Source organism: Lonchura striata, chromosome 7, assembly GCF_050655825.1.
Source record: "Lonchura striata isolate lonStrDom1 chromosome 7, ASM5065582v1, whole genome shotgun sequence".
NCBI lineage: Eukaryota > Metazoa > Chordata > Aves > Passeriformes > Estrildidae > Lonchura > Lonchura striata.
The window spans coordinates 732582-752219 of NC_140709.1; the positions used below are offsets into that span (position 1 = coordinate 732582).

General features: G+C 59.7%; 2 protein-coding genes across 3 annotated transcripts; one reads left to right on the top strand and one right to left on the bottom strand.

Moving 5' to 3' along the window:
- Positions 1 to 678: 678 nt before the first annotated feature.
- ERMN (ermin) lies at positions 679 to 4083 on the top strand. Its single transcript, XM_077784859.2, has 3 exons — positions 679 to 1114; positions 1419 to 1505; positions 3320 to 4083. The coding sequence occupies exons 1-3, from the start codon at positions 868 to 870 to the stop codon at positions 3865 to 3867; spliced, it is 882 nt and encodes a 293-aa protein (XP_077640985.2). The 5' UTR covers positions 679 to 867; the 3' UTR covers positions 3868 to 4083.
- Positions 4084 to 7726: 3643 nt separating this feature from the next.
- Positions 7727 to 19162, bottom strand: GALNT5 (polypeptide N-acetylgalactosaminyltransferase 5). Of its 2 annotated transcripts, XM_085584833.1 has the most exons (10): positions 18154 to 19162; positions 15030 to 15196; positions 14230 to 14349; positions 13818 to 13953; positions 13283 to 13402; positions 12814 to 12931; positions 12336 to 12659; positions 10277 to 10357; positions 9576 to 9737; positions 7727 to 8129 (listed from the first exon to the last, which is right to left on the bottom strand). In XM_085584833.1, the coding sequence occupies exons 1-10, from the start codon at positions 19002 to 19004 to the stop codon at positions 7983 to 7985; spliced, it is 2226 nt and encodes a 741-aa protein (XP_085440959.1). In that variant the 5' UTR covers positions 19005 to 19162; the 3' UTR covers positions 7727 to 7982. The 2 variants fall into 2 exon arrangements, with proteins under 2 accessions (XP_085440959.1, XP_085440958.1); XM_085584832.1 differs by lacking the exon at positions 9576 to 9737 and having other exon boundaries at positions 18154 to 19136.
- Between the last annotated feature and the right edge of the window lie 476 nt (positions 19163 to 19638).

The following is a 19638-nucleotide window of genomic DNA, read 5'->3' on the forward strand; positions in this document are numbered from 1 at the left end:
CCCAGTAAGCTCCATCCATGGCAAAGTTCATTCCTGGTGAGCTCCATCCCTGGTGAGCTCCATCCCTGGTGAGCTCCACCCATGGCAAAGTTCATCCCTGGTGAGCTCCATCCCTGGTGAGCTCCATCCATGGCAAAGTTCATTCCTGGTGAGCTCCATCCCTGGTGAGCTCCATCCCTGGTGAGCTCCACCCATGGCAAAGTTCATCCCTGGTGAGCTCCATCCCTGGTGAGCTCCATCCATGGCAAAGTTCATTCCTGGTGAGCTCCATCCCTGGTGAGCTCCATCCATAGCAAAGTTCATTCCTGGTGAGCTCCATCCCTGGTGAGCTCCATCCATGGCAAAGTTCATTCCTGGTGAGCTCCATCCCCGGTGAGCTCCCAGCTCCGTCCCTGGCGAGGTTCCCCGGCACAAACCCGCTGGGGAATGTTAAGCGGGTTAGGTGGCAGGCTGGGGAAGGTGGTCACCCTCCGGGGATTAGGGGTCAGAACAATGGCTGTCCCTGTGGCCAGCGGGGACACAAAGAGCCATTGTGCCCAGAGCACAAACTCCTGCTTATTCCCGCGGGGCTGACATGCCCGCAGCCCCGCGCTCCGGGCCAGCACAAAAGCTTCCTTGCTTCAGATTGTTTGTTTATGTAAATTATAATAGTGCGTTTAATTATGCAACGGGCAGAGCCTCGGCGACGAGGGAGGTGCAGACTGGGCTGGCAAGCCCTGGCACAGCGGATGGTGCGGCCCGGGCTCGGCACAGGAGACGCGCCAGGGCCGCTCGCGCAGGGACCGGAGCCGGGGCGAAGGGGCCAGGAGGAGCTCCCCACCCCGGGGCAGCGGGCACGGCCCGGCCCGGCCCGGCACGGCCCTCAGCATGACAGAAGAAGTGCCCGCAGCTGCCACCATGCTGGCGTGCAACGGGAGCGTTGCCCCGCAGGACGGCCCGCTCCAGGTCATCGGCGGCCTCGAAGAAATTGCAAAATCTGTTGGGACAGTCCCGTACACAAATGCAGAAATGAGCCCTGGCGCTTCACCTGCAAAGGAAAATCTGGAGGAAAATAGTAATTCATTGCCAGAGGACATCCCGCCTGAGAGTTTTGCTGGAGAGAAGCGATGCCAAGGTATTGTGTGGGGCTGCCTGTCTCTAGGTGTTGGGAGAGAAAAGTCCTGCTTTCTCTATAGCCTGATGAATAATGGGATGTGCTGTGTGTTAGTCAAAATTCCTAATCTGTGGGACCTATAATGGTGACTTGGAGTATTTCAGAATCTGGGACACATTAGAGGGATGCTATGAAAAGCTCATAACTAAAGAAAGGAGCAATTCTAAATCTGCTCTGAAAACCTGCGGATCTGCAGCCATTTAAACCCGACTGTCATCACTAATTGCTCCATCAGCCCATGTCTTGTGCTTTGTGTTTCCCAAAGAAAAGCGAGAGGAGAACGCTGGGACACCACAGCAGGGACCAGCGGATATCCAGGACACAGGGACCAATGGCCAGAGATCAGGGGAAGGTAAAGCAAAATCCATCTGATGTGGGGTGCCCTGATGTGTAGCAAAGAGACAGTGGATGCAGGTGGTTATTATTTTTTTAATTGGGTCAGAAACTTCTATTGGGTCAGGGAGCAGTGACTCCTTTATCACCTGTGAGTTGCTGCACCTTAGAAACCACAGCTGATATCTTCCTTCCAGGGTTTTACATATCTCATTGACCATGGGGTATTCAAGCATTGTGGGGTTTTCAGGCAGAAGGTCCCTAGCAGCCTCACAGGGTTGGGCCATTCTCTGCTCCATGCTCAGAGGAGAACCTTGTGAGGCTGCTGGCGGTCAGAAACCCCAAATCCTTTTCCTGCCTGATTCACCAAGTGATGAATCCCCTAATGTCCAATGATCCACATCAAATTGCTCTCCTACACACCTGTTCCTGGGTCTTGCTCTGCTCATTTCTGGGTGAAAATGGTGGAAATGAGTAGGAGCCAGGGCTGGAGCCTCAGCCACCTCCTGTGGTGAGTGGGGCTGCAGGGGGGTCACTGCCCGTCCTGGTCATGAGCTAAAAATGTACTGAGTGTATACAGAAACGAACATGCTTATTTACTGTGCAAACTGCAGCCACTTCTCCAAAAGGAGGAGTATTTTATGGCGTGTTACTGGAGGAGAACAGCCACGTCTGTCCGAGGGGGGCTCTGGGCATTGCTCCTTCCTCATCTCCCACCACAGGCTCCTCCCGTCTCGTTGGCTTTGGCAGGGATGGGACAGGGGAGCTGCAGGTGATGCTCTGCCCTGAGCTTTGAAGTGGGCTCTAAATGAGCCATGGGCTGTGCCCTGAAAGCAAAACCTGCTTCCGTTAACAAAGGGGAAAATATCCGAACATTTGTCATGGGCAAATTAATATTTCATAGCAACTGCCTAGGGTGCGAGGAGGTGAATAGTGGTGGAGGCTTTCCCACTTAGAGCTGACATCCATATTCCAGCTGTGCTGCTTTAGGAGCACATAATAAAACCTATTAAAGGATCTCTCATGGGCCCCCTGCACCCGCCCTGCAACCACAGCACTTTATCTCCAAATTGCAGGCAGCTTTTTAGTACCCAACCAATTTAGTCTAATTAATACTCTGGACCCTACAGGCAAAACCTTGAATAGACCATTTGTTTCGACACTAAAGCATCATTAACTGCAGAGACGTGCCAAACAGGGCAATTGGGAGATGGCCATTTCTATCAGGGGTGGCCACTGCTGAGAGAGGGACACATCCCTTTGGGGCACAGCTGGGCACTGTATGCAGAATGGCTCCCTTCCCTTCCCTTCCCTTCCCTTCCCTTCCCTTCCCTTCCCTTCCCTTCCCTTCCCTTCCCTTCCCTTCCCTTCCCTTCCCTTCCCTTCCCTTCCCTTCCCTTCCCTTCCCTTCCCTTCCCTTCCCTTCCCTTCCCTTCCCTTCCCTTCCCTTCCCTTCCCTTCCCTTCCCTTCCCTTCCCTTCCCTTCCCTTCCCTTCCCTTCCCTTCCCTTCCCTCGGTGGCAGTACGGAGGGAGGCATTGGAAAGGACCAGGGATGACTTTGGGAGCGCAGGGAGCTGCCCCCAGGCCGCCCGGGTGTCGGGGTCCCGGTGTCGGGGTCCCGGTGTCGGGGTCTCGGTGTCGGGGTCCCGGTGTCGGGGTCTCGGTGTCGGGGTCCCGGTGTCGGGGTCCCGGTGTCGCGGTCCCGGTGTCAGGGTCCGGCTGTCGGGTCCGGCCGGCCGCGCGAGGCTCCCCGAGTCATCCCGGATGGCGAATCTGGGGGCAGGAGCCGGTGGTGCCGCACCCGCAGCCGCCGTGTCCCCCGTGTCGCGCAGGGCCGGGTGGCACGGCAGGGACCGGCACGGCGGGGACCGGCACGGCGGGGACCGGCACGGCGGGGATCGGCACGGCGGGGACCGGCACGGCGGGGACCGGCCCGGCAGGGACCGGCACGGCGGGGACCGGCACGGCAGGGACCGGCACGGCAGGGATCGGCACGGCGGCCGCGCCCGGCTGGGAGGTGGCGGAGACCGCTCCGGGCAGCGCCGAGCCCAGAGGGAACGCGGCCGAGGAGGCAGAGGAGGAGGAGGCGGAGGAGGAGGAGGACACCGAAGAGGATGAAGTTCAGGTGATTGAAATCAAGAAGGAGAACAGCGAGGCGTCCCGCCTGCAGCAGCGAGACAGCGGCAAGCAGCCCTCGCCCCCGGGCAGCCCCGGCTGCAACTCCCCGCTGCAGAAAGCGGGGGAGCCGCCCAGCCTGGGGAAGAAGAACGACATCTCCAGACACAGCTATTCCAGGTACAACACAATCTCCTACCGGAGGATCCGCAAAGGAAACACCAAACAGCGGATCGACGAGTTCGAGTCCATGATGCACTTATGAACTGAGGGGGAAGCGCCCGACGCACCAAGCCTTTGCTCTGGGCTTGGCTTTATTTTGTTCCCCCAAAACGTGTCTCTTCATACAACACAGGGTCACTGCTTTTCTTCTTTTTGTATATGATTTATAATACACTGTGAAAATTTAACATCTTGGCTTTGACGGGGGCAGAGGCACCCATAGCGCAGGAAAATAAATAATCAGTTTGCTAAATACACACCCGCTGGATTTTAGGGTTATCATCCTTTCTTCTCTCTGCCTCTATAACCGTGCTGAGGCCACGGCAGCTGGAGCTGGCTGGGCCCCTCTGGCTGCCCCAGGCTGCCAGCAGTGCTGTAAGGAGCTGGCAGCGTGGCAGCTGCGACGCTGCCAGGGCAGGGGGCAGCGAGAGGGACGGCTGCTGGCCACCTCTGTCCCTCTGTCACCTCGTCCCCGAGAGGGACGGCTGCTGGCCACCTCTGTCCCTCTGTCACCTCGTCCCCGAGAGGGACGGCTGCTGGCCACCCCCGCTCTGGTTTGCAGTCTGTCTGTCCTGGTGCCCAAGAGCTGCTCTCTGCCAGCACTGCCTGTCCCCAGCTGAGTGCCACCAGGCCTGGGGCAGCTGTGGGCACTGCTGTTGGTGCTGGCTGGCCACGGGGCCTGCCCTGCCAGCCCGGGGTGGCTCTGGGGCAGTGGCACCGGTGACCAGTGCCATCTCCAGAGGCACAGTGGGGTCTGGCTGGCACCAGGGCAGCAGCTCGGCTGGCACCTGCCTGCCTGTGCCTGTGTGCAGCTGGTGGGCCTGGCCACTGCCAGGAACACCTATTGTCCTGAGGCCACCAGGTCAGACTCTCTCAGGTGTCTTGATTTTCATCCTAAGTTTAGGTGCAAAATTTTAAAGATTATTTTGTCAAAACCAGGTGTGTTTTAATCCATTATTTTTGTCTCACCTGCATATTACCCTTCTCCATTTTGAAAGATCTTTGTGTAAGCACCATGGAGTGGTGGCAATCTTTTTAAACTGTTTCACGGTCAGATTTGTCTGGAGTTGGGACTTAGCTTTGCACTTGTCATCCCAGAAAGCATCTGGGAAAGCTGAGAACAGCTGCCAAGGGAGAGGAGGTAAGGAAGGAGTTATACAGGGCCTCCTGCAGCCCTAAGTGCCTTTTTAAGGATTAGTTTTACATCTCCAGCAGCACTGAATATCGCTTTGACTTTTCTTGTTCTACATAAAGGCAATTATTTATTGGCAGCGTGCAAATAATACGGGGCAATTCTGCATTGTGCCAGCAGACATAGCCCTCATTGTGCCATTCACACTTGTTTGTTTGCTCCTTGGCCTGGGGAAGTTCTGAGCTTTGCTTGTACCAACTTATACTGGGGGTCTGTTCCCGCTGGCAGCTGCTCTGGGGTGACACGGCCCCCTTGGAGACGCGGCTGTGGTGGTCCCAGCCGGGGCTGGAGCAGCCGGGGACAGCGGGAGCTGTCCCTGCCCGTGGCAGAGATGGGCTTTGAGGTCCCTCCAACCCAAAGCACCCCGACCCCCCCAGTGTCTGTGGCCACCCCCAGAGCTGTCGGGGCAAGGCTCCCCAAGGCTTTCAGAACCTTGGGCTCGCTTTGTGCAACGCAGCGCTTGCTCAGCCGAGAACCGCAGCGCCCTCACCTGCTTTTCTGGGTTAAAAAAGTGAAAAAATAGAAGTGCTGGGATGCTCGGAGGCCGGAGCCTGCCTGGGCCTCCGGTGGGTGTGGTGTGGAGAGCCGGGTCCGCAGGCAAGGGACGGGCAGAGACGAGGTGCCGGAGCTCCGGCCATCCCCGTGGGAGGGTGCCGGGCACGGAGCCGCTGCCCGGCGTGCGGGGCAGGGGGCACGCAGCCGTGGGAATTGTCCCTCGGAGCAGAGGCACTTCGAGGCAGGTGCTGGCCAGGGCACGGCAGCCACTGCCCGAAAATGCTTTTTCTCCGTTTCTGCCGTGCCGGGTGTGGGCTGAGGGCAGGAAGAGCAGAGCCTCGTGGAGTGTGCTGGTGACAGTTGTCACGACACCTGCAGCAGCTGTGGCTGCAGCAACCAGCTCAGTTCCTGCAGCGAGCGAGGAGCCAAGAGGCCGGGAACCAGGGGAACTGGTGCTTTGAAGGCTCCTCCTGGGGCGATGATTTACGGTTCAGCCTGGTGTAACTCGGGAGGAGTCCCTGGAGAGAGACCAGGCTGGTCAGATTTAACACGCTGCGCTCAGAGCAAGCAGCTTCATCTATTATCATGTATTCCTTTTTATTATTATTATTTCTTCAACAATTTAACACCGGGGACACGAGGGACTCCTGTCCCACCCCACACACGGGTGTTCCCACCCGGGGCGCTCCCCGAGCCGCGGCCCGGGGTGCGCGGGGAGCAGCGGCTGCCGAGCCTGCCGGAAAAATGCTCTCGCTTCTGGAAGACTGGGCTGAGCGGCGCCGTGGGAATGCTCTCAGCGGAGCGGCAGCGGGGCCCAGCTCGCTGCCAGCAGCCCCCAGGCAGCCTGCAGTCTCCGAGCAGAGATCCAGCAGGGAAGTGAGCATTTACAGAGCGCGGCAGCGGCGGGCGAGTGACAGGGCTGGCGATGGGATGTGACCGTGACATATGACTGCCCGCTGCCTGCGCGGTGACAAGTGATTGAATGTCAGCAAACAGAATTTGATGAAATTCATGCTCCTGATACGAGCTGACTGCCCAAACAACGTCTGTGTCATTTTTCTGATGGTGACTGCGGGCTAGCTGCGCTGAAGGAGGGAGAGAAAATCAGGAAGACAGCTGGAATAGGAGTCAACTGGGAAAATCTGTTGGGCCAGTCAATATTTTGGCAGACTGAGCCTGTCAGATGCTGTCAGCACTGACAGAGGTAGAGCTATGCTGGGGCACTCTGCAAAGCCAGAGGAGAGGGAGGGGGGCTCGGCAGGGCTGGGGGCTCGGCTGTGCTCACCGTGAGCACCGCGTGCCACGCTCAGCCCAGGCACCAGGGGCTGGAGCAGCCCCTCAGCTCAGCACAGGGCAGGAGAATAGCACTGCCTACACTGCAGCCCTGCAGGGAGCAGGGAGCAGCATCCCAGAGCAGGAATTCCCAGCAGGAGCAGGCTACAAACCCTGTCTGGTGTTTACCCTGGATCTAACAGCCTGGGCACACAGAATTTACTCTCCCATCAAACCCATCCCATCGCTAACTGGGGCTGGATTTTGGAGATGAGGAACTTCACAGTACAGACAACACTTGCCTGTGCCAGTGAGTCCAGAGGGAGTTTGGTGTGCAGAGCCTGTCTGTGCCAAGCAGCCTGGGCTGAGGGGAGCAGCAGGGCCCCTGGAGAATTCTGGAAAGCTACAGGGGCTCGGGGACATGGCTGGGGTCCTGGCAGCCCCAGGGTGGGACAACCTGGCTGCCCTGGGAGGAGGAGCTTCCAGAGCGGCCCCAGGAGTGTGCCTCTGGCAAGAAGCAGGATAAACCTCTGGTTCCCTGCTCCAGCAGCTCCTCTCCCCACCAAACAAAGCAGGGCACGCGTGTCCTCACTGTCCCCGGCACAGGGAAGGACTGCTCCAGGCCTCCCCTGCAGTCCTGGGTGGGACTGACCCACATCCACCTCCCACGATAAAATGTGGGCTTCAGTGATGTGCAAGTGATTCCTCACAGAACCCTGATCCTCACCTGTCACACACCAGGTCCCGCAGGGATGGATCCTGCAGCCAGATCCAGTCTGGACATGGTGCTGGGTTTTTTTTGATGCGTCGGTCAACAAACTTCCAGTTTCTGTGGAGGAATGAGCAGCTCAATTTGCTGCTTAAAGACTTAAGGGCCCCAGAAGTATTTCTGTAGCTTATGCTACTGTCGGGGGGAGCTGAGCGATGTTTGCTTACAGTAGGATGGGGACTTCAAAAACTATTTCCATTTAATAATACAGAAAATGAGTTTTTCCCAAAGTCTCCTACGGCGCGGGAAAACAATGCCGCTCCATTCAGGCCCTGCCGCAGCAGCCGTGCTGCTCTGGTGTTTGGATCCCTCCACTCTCTGCTATCACACCACGGGCTCCAGTTCCACTGGAAATGCTCTTCCCTCTTGGGGGCTGCCGTCAGCCCTGCCGATGTCCCGCTGAGCCCGCGGTGCCGCGGCCGGGCCGGCCTCAGTCGGCGTGGTAGCTGCTGAACCTCCACTTCTGGCGAGGGTTCCGGGGGTCACAGCCCTTCACCCGCAGCGCTCGGCGAGAGGGATCCACTTCCAGGCACGCCGGCCGCGGGAGGTGCTGGTGCTCCGAGATGAGGTGCTCGGTCTGCAGGAGAGAGGGGGGCTCAGTGGAGCTGGGCTTTGGGGGGCTGGGCTTTGGGGGGCTGGGCTTTGGGGAGCTCAGGCTTTGGGGGCACTCAGGCTTTAGGGCTCCTGCAGCAGCAGCTCTGCTTTCACTCTGAGAAAGTCCAGCTCTTTACAGCGTGCCCTTCTTTGGCTTGTCCCTAATACCTGAGATATCTCTGCTCCACAAGGAACATGCAGCAGGAGGCTGATTTCTTGTTTAGCTTGCTGGCTGATGAGCCTGGCACAGGCACTGCACTGACAGGGATGTCAGGTAACTCAGACCCTGAGCTCAAGTGCTGGGGCAGGAAAGAATGAAGAGTCTGAGTGACCTCCATCCTTTCGCTTTTCACATGGGCTTGGATTAACCTCTCTAACGCCTGTGGCCAGCCAGGTGGTGCTGCAGGTGCTGCCACAGGCAAGGGACATTTCCGTGCCCCTCCTGGCACTGCAGTGACCCTCAGGAGCAGCTCGGTAAAAACACTGCTGCTGTGACATGTGCAGGGGGTCTAGGCAGAAGCAGACAGGAACTGCACTTCACATCCTTGGACAACACAATGCCTGATGTCAGGAGAGGGCAAAGCACTGCAACTCCTTCAGACTCCTCTTGCCGGCACCAGTGAAAGAGCACCACCAAATCCATCTCACACTCAGCTGAGAAATCAGGCTGCAACAGGAGACAAGACCTGCCTGTGCCCCATAGAGCTCCTTGGGCATTTCTGTATATTTTTCACAAAGTGAAATGACAATTTCACAATTTTCAGTAAGTGGATAAGAATTTTCCTGTATTTTTCCCTAAACACCCAACATGAGCCTGTGGCATTCTGGCATTCAACACTTTAGGCTGAAAAGTCCAAAGGACAACAGAAAATTGTCTGTATATTGAATGCCACATTTTTTCTTTCTTAACTGAAGGGTGTTTTTTCCTCAACAATAGATGATACCATTTCAGAGAATTTTGGATAACTGCTTACACCAGGCTGACAGAGGTACAGCCATGGCTCTTTGTGCAGTGCAGGCAATTAGTGTAAGTACCATTCTTCTCCTTTCCATAAGTGCTGTCTTTAAAAACCCCTGTGAGCTGAGAGCCAATCGATGCTGACTCATCTCCCTTTAAGTGCTATTGACGGTTTCTGTGTAAAACCAGGCTGTTTTGGCTGTTTTGTAGCTGCTGCTGTGGCTGTGGCAGGGTCCCCGGCCTGGCAGCCGTGCTGGGGTGCTCGGCACTGGGATGGACACAACCCCCGGCAGAGGGGCACGAGGGATGGGGGCCCAGGCACCAGCACGTCTCTAGGGGACGGGTGGCCTTGGCGAAGCGGGCAGCAGAGGGTGGGGTGCCCCCGTGCCGGGCTGTGCCAGTGCTCTCCGGGCTCCCTGAGCCGCGCTGGGCAGGCAGGGCCATCCTGACCCCTCCTGCAGCATCACTCACCAGCCCTGGCTGGACAGTGGCCAGCGACCTGTGGAGCCAGGCCAGGCTGCGGCTCCTGGCCCGGCAGCGGCGCAGGCCCACGGCTCCCAGGGCGCCAGCCGGGGCGAGGCAGAGCTCCCCGTGCCGGACCAGCCTCAGCCAGGTGTAGTTGAACTTCTGGTTCTGTGGGAGAGCAGGAACAGACACGGCCCCGTCAGGCTCCACGGCAGGCTGGCCACAGCTGCTCTGGGCAGCCTCCAGCCGGGAATGCCTTCCCGATATCCCACCCAGCCCTGCCCTCTGCAGCGGGGACGCATTCCCTGTGTCCCGGCACTGTGGCTCCTTCTCTCGGAGCCCGGGCACGGACAGGGCTGTAAGGCACAGCTGCACGTCCAGCACACAGATCACAGGCTGCTGCGTAAACCTTTCAGTTTTCACGTGCAAGCTCGCAGCTTTATCAGACTTCCCTAAGCAGCTGGGTTTGTGTTTCTGACGCTGCTGCTTGGCTGCAGGCCGTGCCAGCAGGCAGCTCCTGCCCTCAGAAGATCCTGCCCCTCACTACTCTTCCCCTCGCTGCTCCCAGGCATGGCTGGGCCATGTTCCCGGGGAAGGAAGGGCTGGCCAGCTCCGGGAGGGGACAGGTCACCGCGGGGAGCACCGGAGCTCCACGCCAAGCGCCGTGGGCAGCGTGGCACCCCGGGCTGCGTGCACGCCGTCCTTACCGTGTTGTTAGCATCACACTCCCGAAAAGCCAGGGTGGTGCCTTCCACAGCGATGCACCCCACCAGGGCCACGTTCATGAGCTGGGAAACAGCAAAAACATGCGGATTTAGACAGAAATTCCCAAGAGGGGAGAGAGGATGTTACACTGCACTTAACCTGCTGGGCTCACAGGACTCTGATTAATCCTGTCCACAAAACTAAGGGAGGCAGAAAGGAGTGCTCCAGGCCAGGCTGGACGGGGCTTGGAGCACCGTGCTCTGGTGAAAGGTTTCTCAGCCCATAGCAGGAGATGGAATAAGCTGAGCTTTAAGGTCCCTTTCCACCTAAGGCTGGAGAAGGGGAGCCTGACCCGGTTTCTCTCACCAGGCGCCAAGCAAGAGGTTTGTGCAGACAGCATTGAATCCGAAAGGACTTTAAAGTGCCCTCTGCCCACTGCCCCCGGCGAGGCGCAGGTTCCGTGCCCGGAGCGGTGCCGGTGCCTCCTCCCGGCCCCGCAGCGCCGGGAACGCGAGCGGCTGCTGCGCTCTGCTGGCGGCGGAGCCGTGCTACAGAGCCTGATCCCACAGAGCCTGTACCTAGAGAGCCTGTACCTAGAGAGCCTGATCCCACAGAGCCTGTACCTACAGAGCCTGTACCTAGAGAGCCTGTACCTAGAGAGCCTGATCCCACAGAGCCTGTACCTAGAGAGCCTGTACCTAGAGAGCCTGTACCTAGAGAGCCTGATCCCACAGAGCCTGTACCTACAGAGCCTGTACCTAGAGAACCTGTACCTACAGAGCCTGTACCTAGAGAGCCTGATCCCACAGAGCCTGTACCTACAGAGCCTGTACCTAGAGAACCTGTACCTACAGAGCCTGTACCTAGAGAGCCTGATCCCACAGAGCCTGTACCTACAGAGCCTGTACCTAGAGAGCCTGTACCTACAGAGCATGTACCTACAGAGCCTGATCCCACAGAGCCTGTACCTAGAGAGCCTGATCCCACAGAGCCTGTACCTAGAGAGCCTGTACCTACAGAGCCTGATCCCACAGAGCCTGTACCTACAGAGCCTGTACCTACAGAGCCTGATCCCACAGAGCCTGTACCTAGAGAGCCTGTACCTACAGAGCCTGTACCTAGAGAACCTGTACCTACAGAGCCTGATCCCACAGAGCCTGTACCTACAGAGCCTGTACCTACAGAGCCTGTACCTAGAGAACCTGTACCTAGAGAGCCTGTACCTACAGAGCCTGATCCCACAGAGCCTGTACCTACAGAGCCTGTACCTAGAGAGCCTGTACCTACAGAGCCTGTACCTACAGAGCCTGTACCTAGAGAACCTGTACCTAGAGAGCCTGTACCTACAGAGCCTGTACCTAGAGAACCTGTACCTACAGAGCCTGATCCCACAGAGCCTGTACCTACAGAGCCTGTACCTACAGAGCCTGTACCTACAGAGCCTGTACCTAGAGAACCTGTACCTACAGAGCCTGATCCCACAGAGCCTGTACCTACAGAGCCTGTACCTAGAGAGCCTGTACCTACAGAGCCTGTACCTACAGAGCCTGTACCTAGAGAACCTGTACCTACAGACCCCGGCCCTACAGAGCCTGATCCCACAGAGCCTGTACCTAGAGAGCCTGTACCTACAGAGCCTGATCCCACAGACCCTGTACCTACAGACTCTGCTCCCACAGACCTGGCCTACAGACCCTTTTCCCACAGACCCTGACCTTACCGACCCCACACTGCACTGTAGCCCCCGAGCCGGGGCAGGGGGCAAGGCTGGGACCCCCTGGGCCCCCCGAGGTGGGACATCCCAGCATGGAGGGGTTTCTCCCCTGCGGGCACATCCAGCCCTTGGCACGGCTGTCTGGCACTGCCTGTGCCCAGCTCGGCCACCCAAAGCCCAGCAGCTCTCTGGAGGGGAGTGACCCTCTAGCCGTGAGCTGTTTCTGTGTAAAACCACACCTCTGTGCCGTGTCTCACAGCCCGAACGCTGCCAAAGGCCAGTGCCAGCGGCAGCGGTGCTGCCCAAGGCGGGCACTGCATGCCCTGGGAGCAGCCCCTGGGACGTACCAGCCCGCTGGCTTTGACCAGGGGCGCTTCCAGGTCCGGGAAGACGTTCTGCAGGTACCAGCGGAAGCTCCTGCAGCGCAGCCTCTCCCGCAGCTGGGTTTGCGGGCTCAGGTCGCCCACGTCCACGGCGCTCAGGAGCAGGTGGTAGGCGTGCCCGTAGAACAGCTCCTTGTACTCGTCCAGCCACACCTCTGCCACGCGGGCCAGGTTCCTCTCCACTGTCCTCACCCGGTCTTTTGGGAAGGAATAAGGGTTGTCGTTCCTGAAAATGTGCCCGACTCTGGAGCACGGAACGATCTCGATCTCTCCTCCGCACATCCAGACCTGAGGAGCAGAGGTCCCCGAAGGACAGAGCTGAGGGTGGGTGCTGCCTTTGTGCACGCCAAGAGAAGCGGGTCAGGTGCCCAGGGAGTTGGGCTGTCCCTGGGGAGCCCCTGCCCGGGGCCATCACTCACCCAGCTGTGTGACAGTGACCTACCTTGAATGAAAGCTCCATATTTTCCCCTCCCCAGACATCCAGTCCTGGGTCGTACATTCCCAACTCAGAAAAATACTTCTTCTCGATGGAGAACAGGCCACCTGCCATGACGGGGCACCTGGGAACAGAGAGGCCACACGGTGTGCCACTGGCTGTGACACAGAGGGCGTTGGGATGGCTCTACCTGGCCTGAAAACTGCAGTGGGGCAGGGAAGGGGAAAAGGCAGTGAAATGTTCAGTGAAATGTTCTCCTGGCTGACACGCCAGCAGTGCCATGCGTGGGGACAAAGGCTTCCTGGGCTTTGCCCGTGCCTGATGGGGGGATTGCCTGTGCCTCACCTGTCCTGAAAGCAGAGGAACAATACCTGGCCACAAAAGAACAGCATTTGGCCTCGAAGGAGCCTCTGCTCCTAAATTATTACCGAAGGAAGAGGTTTGTTTGCAAAGCTCTCACATTTTTTTAATTTACCTTATTATATCAGTTTCCTTGATCTTATTTTTCTCAATGACCTCTTGTGGAATCTGTCTCCATCCAAAATTCATTGGCCAAGTAAAAATCCCGCGCTGGAAGTTGTCCACGGTCATGTAACTAAACAGAGGAAAGATCGGGCTGACTAATTCTGAGTCACGTTCCTGATTGAAATGTCACCCCTAATGAGAGAAGATGAATATCTGTAGGTAATTAAACCAGGACTTTAGCAAATTTCATCAGGAATCCTCTCCATGTACTAAAAGTTGTGAAAAAGCAAAAAGGTGTGTGATAGACATGGGCCACATCCTCAGCTAATGTTAATTTTGGGTGGACAGCCACGTTCTGTGTCCCTGTGGAAAGCTCTGGAGGCCGGTGAGGGGCTCTGGAGTCACGGCTCCATGGCCTGCAGTGGATCCAGGGGCGGTGCCAGGCTTTGCCCAGGACAGCAGCCTGGACGGTGGCACTGCCAGGGCCGAGCTGCCTCACCTCCTGTATCACCTGCCTCACATCCTGTCCTTGTCACCTGCCTCACCTCATGTCCTTGTCGCTGATGACCTCGATGACGGGGCAGGCGACCTTGTTCCGGCTCATGCGGACCCGCTCCAGCAGCGGCTCCAGCCAGCCCACGTTGCACTCCACGTGCGAGTCCAGGAACGTCAGCACGGCGCCTGCGGCACAGGTGGGAGCATCAGCCTCCAGCCCTGCCCTGCTGAGCAGCTCCCTGTGGGCTCGGGGTGCTGCTGACTGTGCCACGGCCCTCCTTGGCTCCCCAGAGCTGCCCAGCCACAGCCAAGAGCGTTTTTTGCCTGCTTGGCAGGGCAGCTGCTGACAGAAATGGCCTGGCAGGGGCCAGTGGTGGAGTTTAGGCTTGAGATGGTGGCAAAAGGACACCCTTGGTGCACTGGGAGGGACGAACGCCATGCTGGAGAGGGCTCCTGTCCTACCTGTGGCGACCTCGGCTCCCGCCAGCCTGGCCCGGATCAGCCCGTGTCTCTCCCGGAGGCGCAGGATCTTCACCTTAGGGAAGCGCGACATGTACGCGTCCAGCTGCTCCTTGAGGTGCTCTGCAGAGGGACAGGGACCTGGCTCACCGCTGCACCCTCTGACACGGTGAGATGAGCGGCTTTGCCCTGGAGGTGCCTCCGGGCATGCCAGGCGCTCGGCTCTGGGTGTGAGCTCTGGGCACGGCTCCTTGTGCCCGTGCTGTGAGCTGCGAGCCCGTGGGACACAGCGGGAAATGCCACGGCCCTCAGCTGTGAAGGGTGAGCCCAGCAGAGAGGGGCAGCGTCACACCGCAGGGCTGGCTGCCGGCTGCAGCGGCGAGGCAGGCCCCGTGCGGCACAGATCGGCTCAGCACGGCTCCCACTGCCCCCCGAGACACCCCGGAGCGTGTTCCCCACGCTGGAGCACGGGGCACCTGCCTGGGAGCTGCACGCGAGGGCTGAGAGCACCTCCTGCTCACTCACACAAGCCCTCGAGCCGGGAAAGACGAATGGTCAGGGCAGGACCCAGCTCCCTGTGCTCCTGGAGCCTCCGGCAGCCCGTGCCTTCATCCCCCACAGCCGGCCCCGACACCCCCTGTCCTCTGATCACCCTCAGCCCCAGAGCAGGCCAGGATGTGCTTCAATACAGCGCAAGGAGAAAATGTAATTTCTCTCCTGCTTAGAATTGAATTACAGAGGACAAATTGCATTTTGCCCTCAAGTTATATTAGTTTCATAAAGGCAGCAGAAGCTTCACCTACCCTTGGTGCTGCAGTCATCCACCAGAATGATCTCCTGGACGAGGTGCGGAGGAGAGCGGCCGAGGACGCTGTGCACGGAGCGCAGCAGGGTGGACCACACCTCGTCCACGAAGCACATGATGATGCTGGTGGTCGGCAGGTCGTCGTGGACCTGCTGCTCAGAGCACCTGCAACGGCAACACGGGCTCAGGGGTGATGGCCAGTCACACCTGGAAATCTGCAGCCTTGGTGCTCCTGGGAAAGCATGGGGGAAGGGAAAATGCCCAACGAGACACACAGAGGGAAAGCCCTGCAGTGCTGGGAGGGGAGCGGGGGGTGAGGGGGGAACCCCCCACCCTGCCCCAGGGCCCCGCACATGGACAGCCCCATGGGGCAGGATGGACTCACTTGGTTCTGACAGGAACCCCTTCTGAAGGCAATTCAGAGGTATTTCAGCACTTCACAGTTAACCAGAAGTGCTCTGGCTAGGTGAAATTCAGCCCACAATTACTCTGTGTCACAATCCTTGAGATGTGTCCTCCTGTCTCAGGGAGGTCAGTGGGCAGAAAACACCAAAAAGTCCATTTTGGATCCAGTCTTGCCTCACCTTGTTGGGCAGCTGGTGAGCAGAATGGGTCATGCCCCCTTTGTCCTCCACCAGAGAATCCTGGAATAGTTTGGGTTGGATGGGAACTCAAATCCCAACTCCTTCCAGTGGCTCCCATGGGCAGGGACACCTTCCACTAAACCAGGTTGCTCGGAACCCCATTCAGCCTGCCCTCAAACTTCCAGGGGCAGGGCAGCAACAGCTTCTCAGGGAAACCTGTGCCAGGGCCTCGCCACCATCACGGGGAAGAATTCCCTCCCAACGTCCCATCTATCCCTGCCCCTGGCAGTGGGAAGCAACTGCTCCTTGTCCTGGCACTCCAGCCCCTTATCCAAAGCCCCTCTTCATCTCTCTTGGAGCCTTTATGCACTGGAAGGGGCTCTAGGGCCTCTCTGGAGCCTTCTCTTCCCTTTTTCCCTCAGCCCCAGGACTCCTGATCCTGTGCAGGATCCTGTGCTCCCCAGGAGCCTCCTGCCCACCACTCTCCTCCTCAGGGCCCTCTCCCCACCCCAGCTGCAGGGACACAGCACCCACGGCACCAGCACTGCTGGGGAAGCTCCAAAGCAGCAAGCATTGAGCACGGGGAGGCACGGATGGGCCAGATGTCGGTGTCCAGTCCAGTACTCCAGGAAGGACCACAACAGGAGCTGGACTCAAAACTGGGAGAGACTGGAGTACACCAAATAAATAATTGTTGGCTGCCACGAGCTGCCACCACCCACTGCCCTGAGCTGCCCTTACAACCCAGTTGTGCTGGCGGGTGGGGACAGAGCCTGCACAGGCTCCTGCCAGAACCAGGGTGCCCAGGGCAGCTCCATGCCCCGTGGCAGCAGCTCACATCCCGGGGACGCCCCTGTTTGGCCAAGGCGTTCCCGTGACAGCAAAGGTCTCCTCCAGGGCAGGAGCGGCGCTGCCAGAGGCGCTTCCTGCTCTGCAGCTCTGGGGCTTTGCTGCCAGAGCAGCCAGGGCTGGCTTGGTGCCACCGTGCCTCTGGCCCTGTGCCCAGGTGGAATCGGGAAGCAGCCCCAGCTGTCTCCCCTGCCCTGCTCTCACCTGGTGCAGGTCTCACCTCAGCCAGCACCGCCAGCACGGTGGCACGAGGGAGAGTCACGGCACAATTCCCAGCCCACTGTGCCTACAGTCTGTGAGCGTGAGAACAGGGACATGGGGGTCTCTGCACGGGGCAGATCTGTCACCTGCCCAGGGGCTGAGAGGTGTTTGTAGGAAGGGCAAGAGATGAACTTTACTGGCACTCACCTGAGCTGGCACCTTCCCCCTCCCTGCAGCTGTCCCAACACAGAATGGCTTCGGCTGGCAGTGAGCTTTAAGGCCATCAGGTGCAGGCACCAAGCCAGCCCTGCCGAGCCTGGGGCTCCCCAGCTGCCTGTCCTCGCTGCCCTTGCCTCGTCCTGCTCTCCTCGACCGGCAGGGAGTGGCTCTTTGGGAGCGCAGGGCTGAGATGTGCAGCTCAGTTTCACATTTCTGGATGACAGCTGGAACTGCGTGACACTTCTCCAAAGCCAGCTCCACATCCCTCCCTGCACACACCCACAGGGCAGAGTCCCCCAGACTGCCTCTCCCGTCTGTGAGCACTCAGCTCATCTCCTGCAGGGTCAGTGGAGCCACAGCAGGTCCCTGCCTGCAGGGCTGGTGTCCCTTCCTCCAGGGAAGGGCCATGGCAGCCTGAGTTGTGAGAGCCCCTCTGGGCAGCTCCTGCTGCCCTCACACACCCATGGGAACCAAGACACGAATTCTGAGTGCTCAGAGCTGTACCTGGCACAGCAGGTAACCAGAGCTGCACCTGGCACAGCAGATAACCAGAGCTGTACCTGGCACAGCAGGTAACCAGAGCTGTACCTGGCACAGCAGGTACCCAGAGCTGCACCAGATAACCAGAGCTGCACCTGGCACAGCAGGTAACCAGAGCTGTACTTGGCACAGCAGGTACCCAGAGCTGTACCTGGCACAGCAGGTAACCAGAGCTGTAATTGGCACAGCAGATAACCAGAGCTGCACCTGGCACAGCAGGTAACCAGAGCTGTACTTGGCACAGCAGGTACCCAGAGCTGTACCTGGCACAGCAGGTAACCAGAGCTGTAATTGGCACAGCAGATAACCAGAGCTGTACCTGGCACAGCAGGTACCCAGAGCTGCACCAGATAACCAGAGCTGTACCTGGCACAGCAGATAACCAGAGCTGTACCTGGCACAGCAGGTACCCAGAGCTGCACCAGATAACCAGAGCTGTACCTGGCACAGCAGGTACAGTGTCCTAAGGCACAGAGGGGCCTGAGCCCCATTGCCTGAGCTGGCTGTCCTGCCCCTTGGGGCAGCTGGGCTCAGTGGATTATGACAACCTGCAAACTTTACCCAGTTTCATGTTTAACAACAGGCTGCCCTGAGCTGGACAGGCAGTAGCCATCTGAGAGGTGAAGTGGAGGGCTGTGTGTGCCCCCAGCAGCCCTCCCCAGAGCCACGGAGCCACCCCAGGGTGCAGCACGGGGCTTTGTGCAAGGGGAGCAGAGGAGCAGATCTTACCCGGCAGGCCTGGTGTCTGCGATGGCTCGATCCACAGGGATCAGATCGCTGAGGTAGACATTGAAATTTCCTTCTTTCCATCTACTTTTTGCTTCTTCTTGTTTATCATCAGGGACAGCAACAGGATGTCCAAACTGGCCAGGAGCACGGGGGTCTCTCGGGGCGAGTGTTGCATCCATGGACAGGACTCTGTGCGTCCTGGGGTGGCTCCCTGCCTGCTCCTGTCCATCCTGGCCAGTGCCAGCTGCTCCAGGAGCTTCTCCTGCCTGCTCCTGCCCAATCCCACCAGTGCCAGCGGCTCCAGGAGCTTCTCCTGCCTGCTCCTGCCCAATCCCACCAGTGCCAGCCACTCCAGGAGCTTCTCCTGCCTTCTCCTGTCCATCCTGGACAGTGCCAGCCGCTCCAGGAGCTGCTTCTGCCTGCTCCTGCCCATCCCGGCCAGTGGCAGCCACTCCAGGAGCTTCTCCTGCCTTCTCCTGCCCATCCCGGCCAGTGCCAGCTGCTCCAGGAGCTGCTCCTGCCTTCTCCTGCCCATCCCGGCCAGTGCCAGCTGCTCCTGGAGCTTCTTCTGCCTGCTCCTGCCCATCCCGGCCAGTGCCAGCTGCTCCTGGAGCTTCTTCTGCCTGCTCCTGCCCATCCCGGCCAGTGCCAGCCGCTCCTGGAGCTGCTCCTGGTGTCGTACCCAGCGTCCGGCTCCAGCCACCCACGACAGCGGCCCGAGCAGCGGCAGTCGCAGCGTGGGCACCATCAGTGCTCTTGTCAGCAAGTTCTCTGTGCTTTCCACGTCTGGCCGTGGCGCTCCCCGCAGAGTGGGGCCCGCGGCGCGGGGCTGCGGGGCTGGCGGGGCTCATTCCCGCTTTGCCGATGAGGACGAAGCGAGTTTCGGAGGGCGTTTCTCCGCGTCCCGTGCGCGTCTCCTCCGGCTGCCGGCTCCCGCGGGCTCCGGGCGGCGCCGTGCCCGTCCCGCCGGGGGCCGGGGGCTGCCGGGGGGGCGGCGATGGTCCCGGGCCCCCGGCCCCTCGCCCGCCGGGGGCTGCTCCCGGCTCCCCCGCTGCCTTCGCCGGCACCCCGGGGCCGCGCCGGGGCCGCGCCCGCCCCAGTCCCATCCCCAATCCCATCCCCATCCCCATCCCCATCCCCATCCCCATCCCCGGGCCCGGCCCGCGCCCCGCCGCCTCCCGCAGCAGCCGCCCGCCCGCCTCGCCGAGCGAGAGGCGGAGCGCGGCCATGTCCAGCAGCACCCAGGCCACCGAGGCGGCGAACACGAAGGCCAGGGCCCGCCCGCTGCCGCGGAACAGCCGCCGCAGCCCGCTCATCCCGGGCGGCCGCGGAGCCGCCGGCCCGGCGGGGCGGGAGGCGGGCCGGGACCGGGCCCGGGGATGGGGCCGGGGCCGGGGATGGGCCGGGGATGGGGCCGGGGATGGGCCGGGGATGGGCCGGGGATGGGCCGGGGATGGGGCCGGGACGCGGCTGACCCGCCCCACC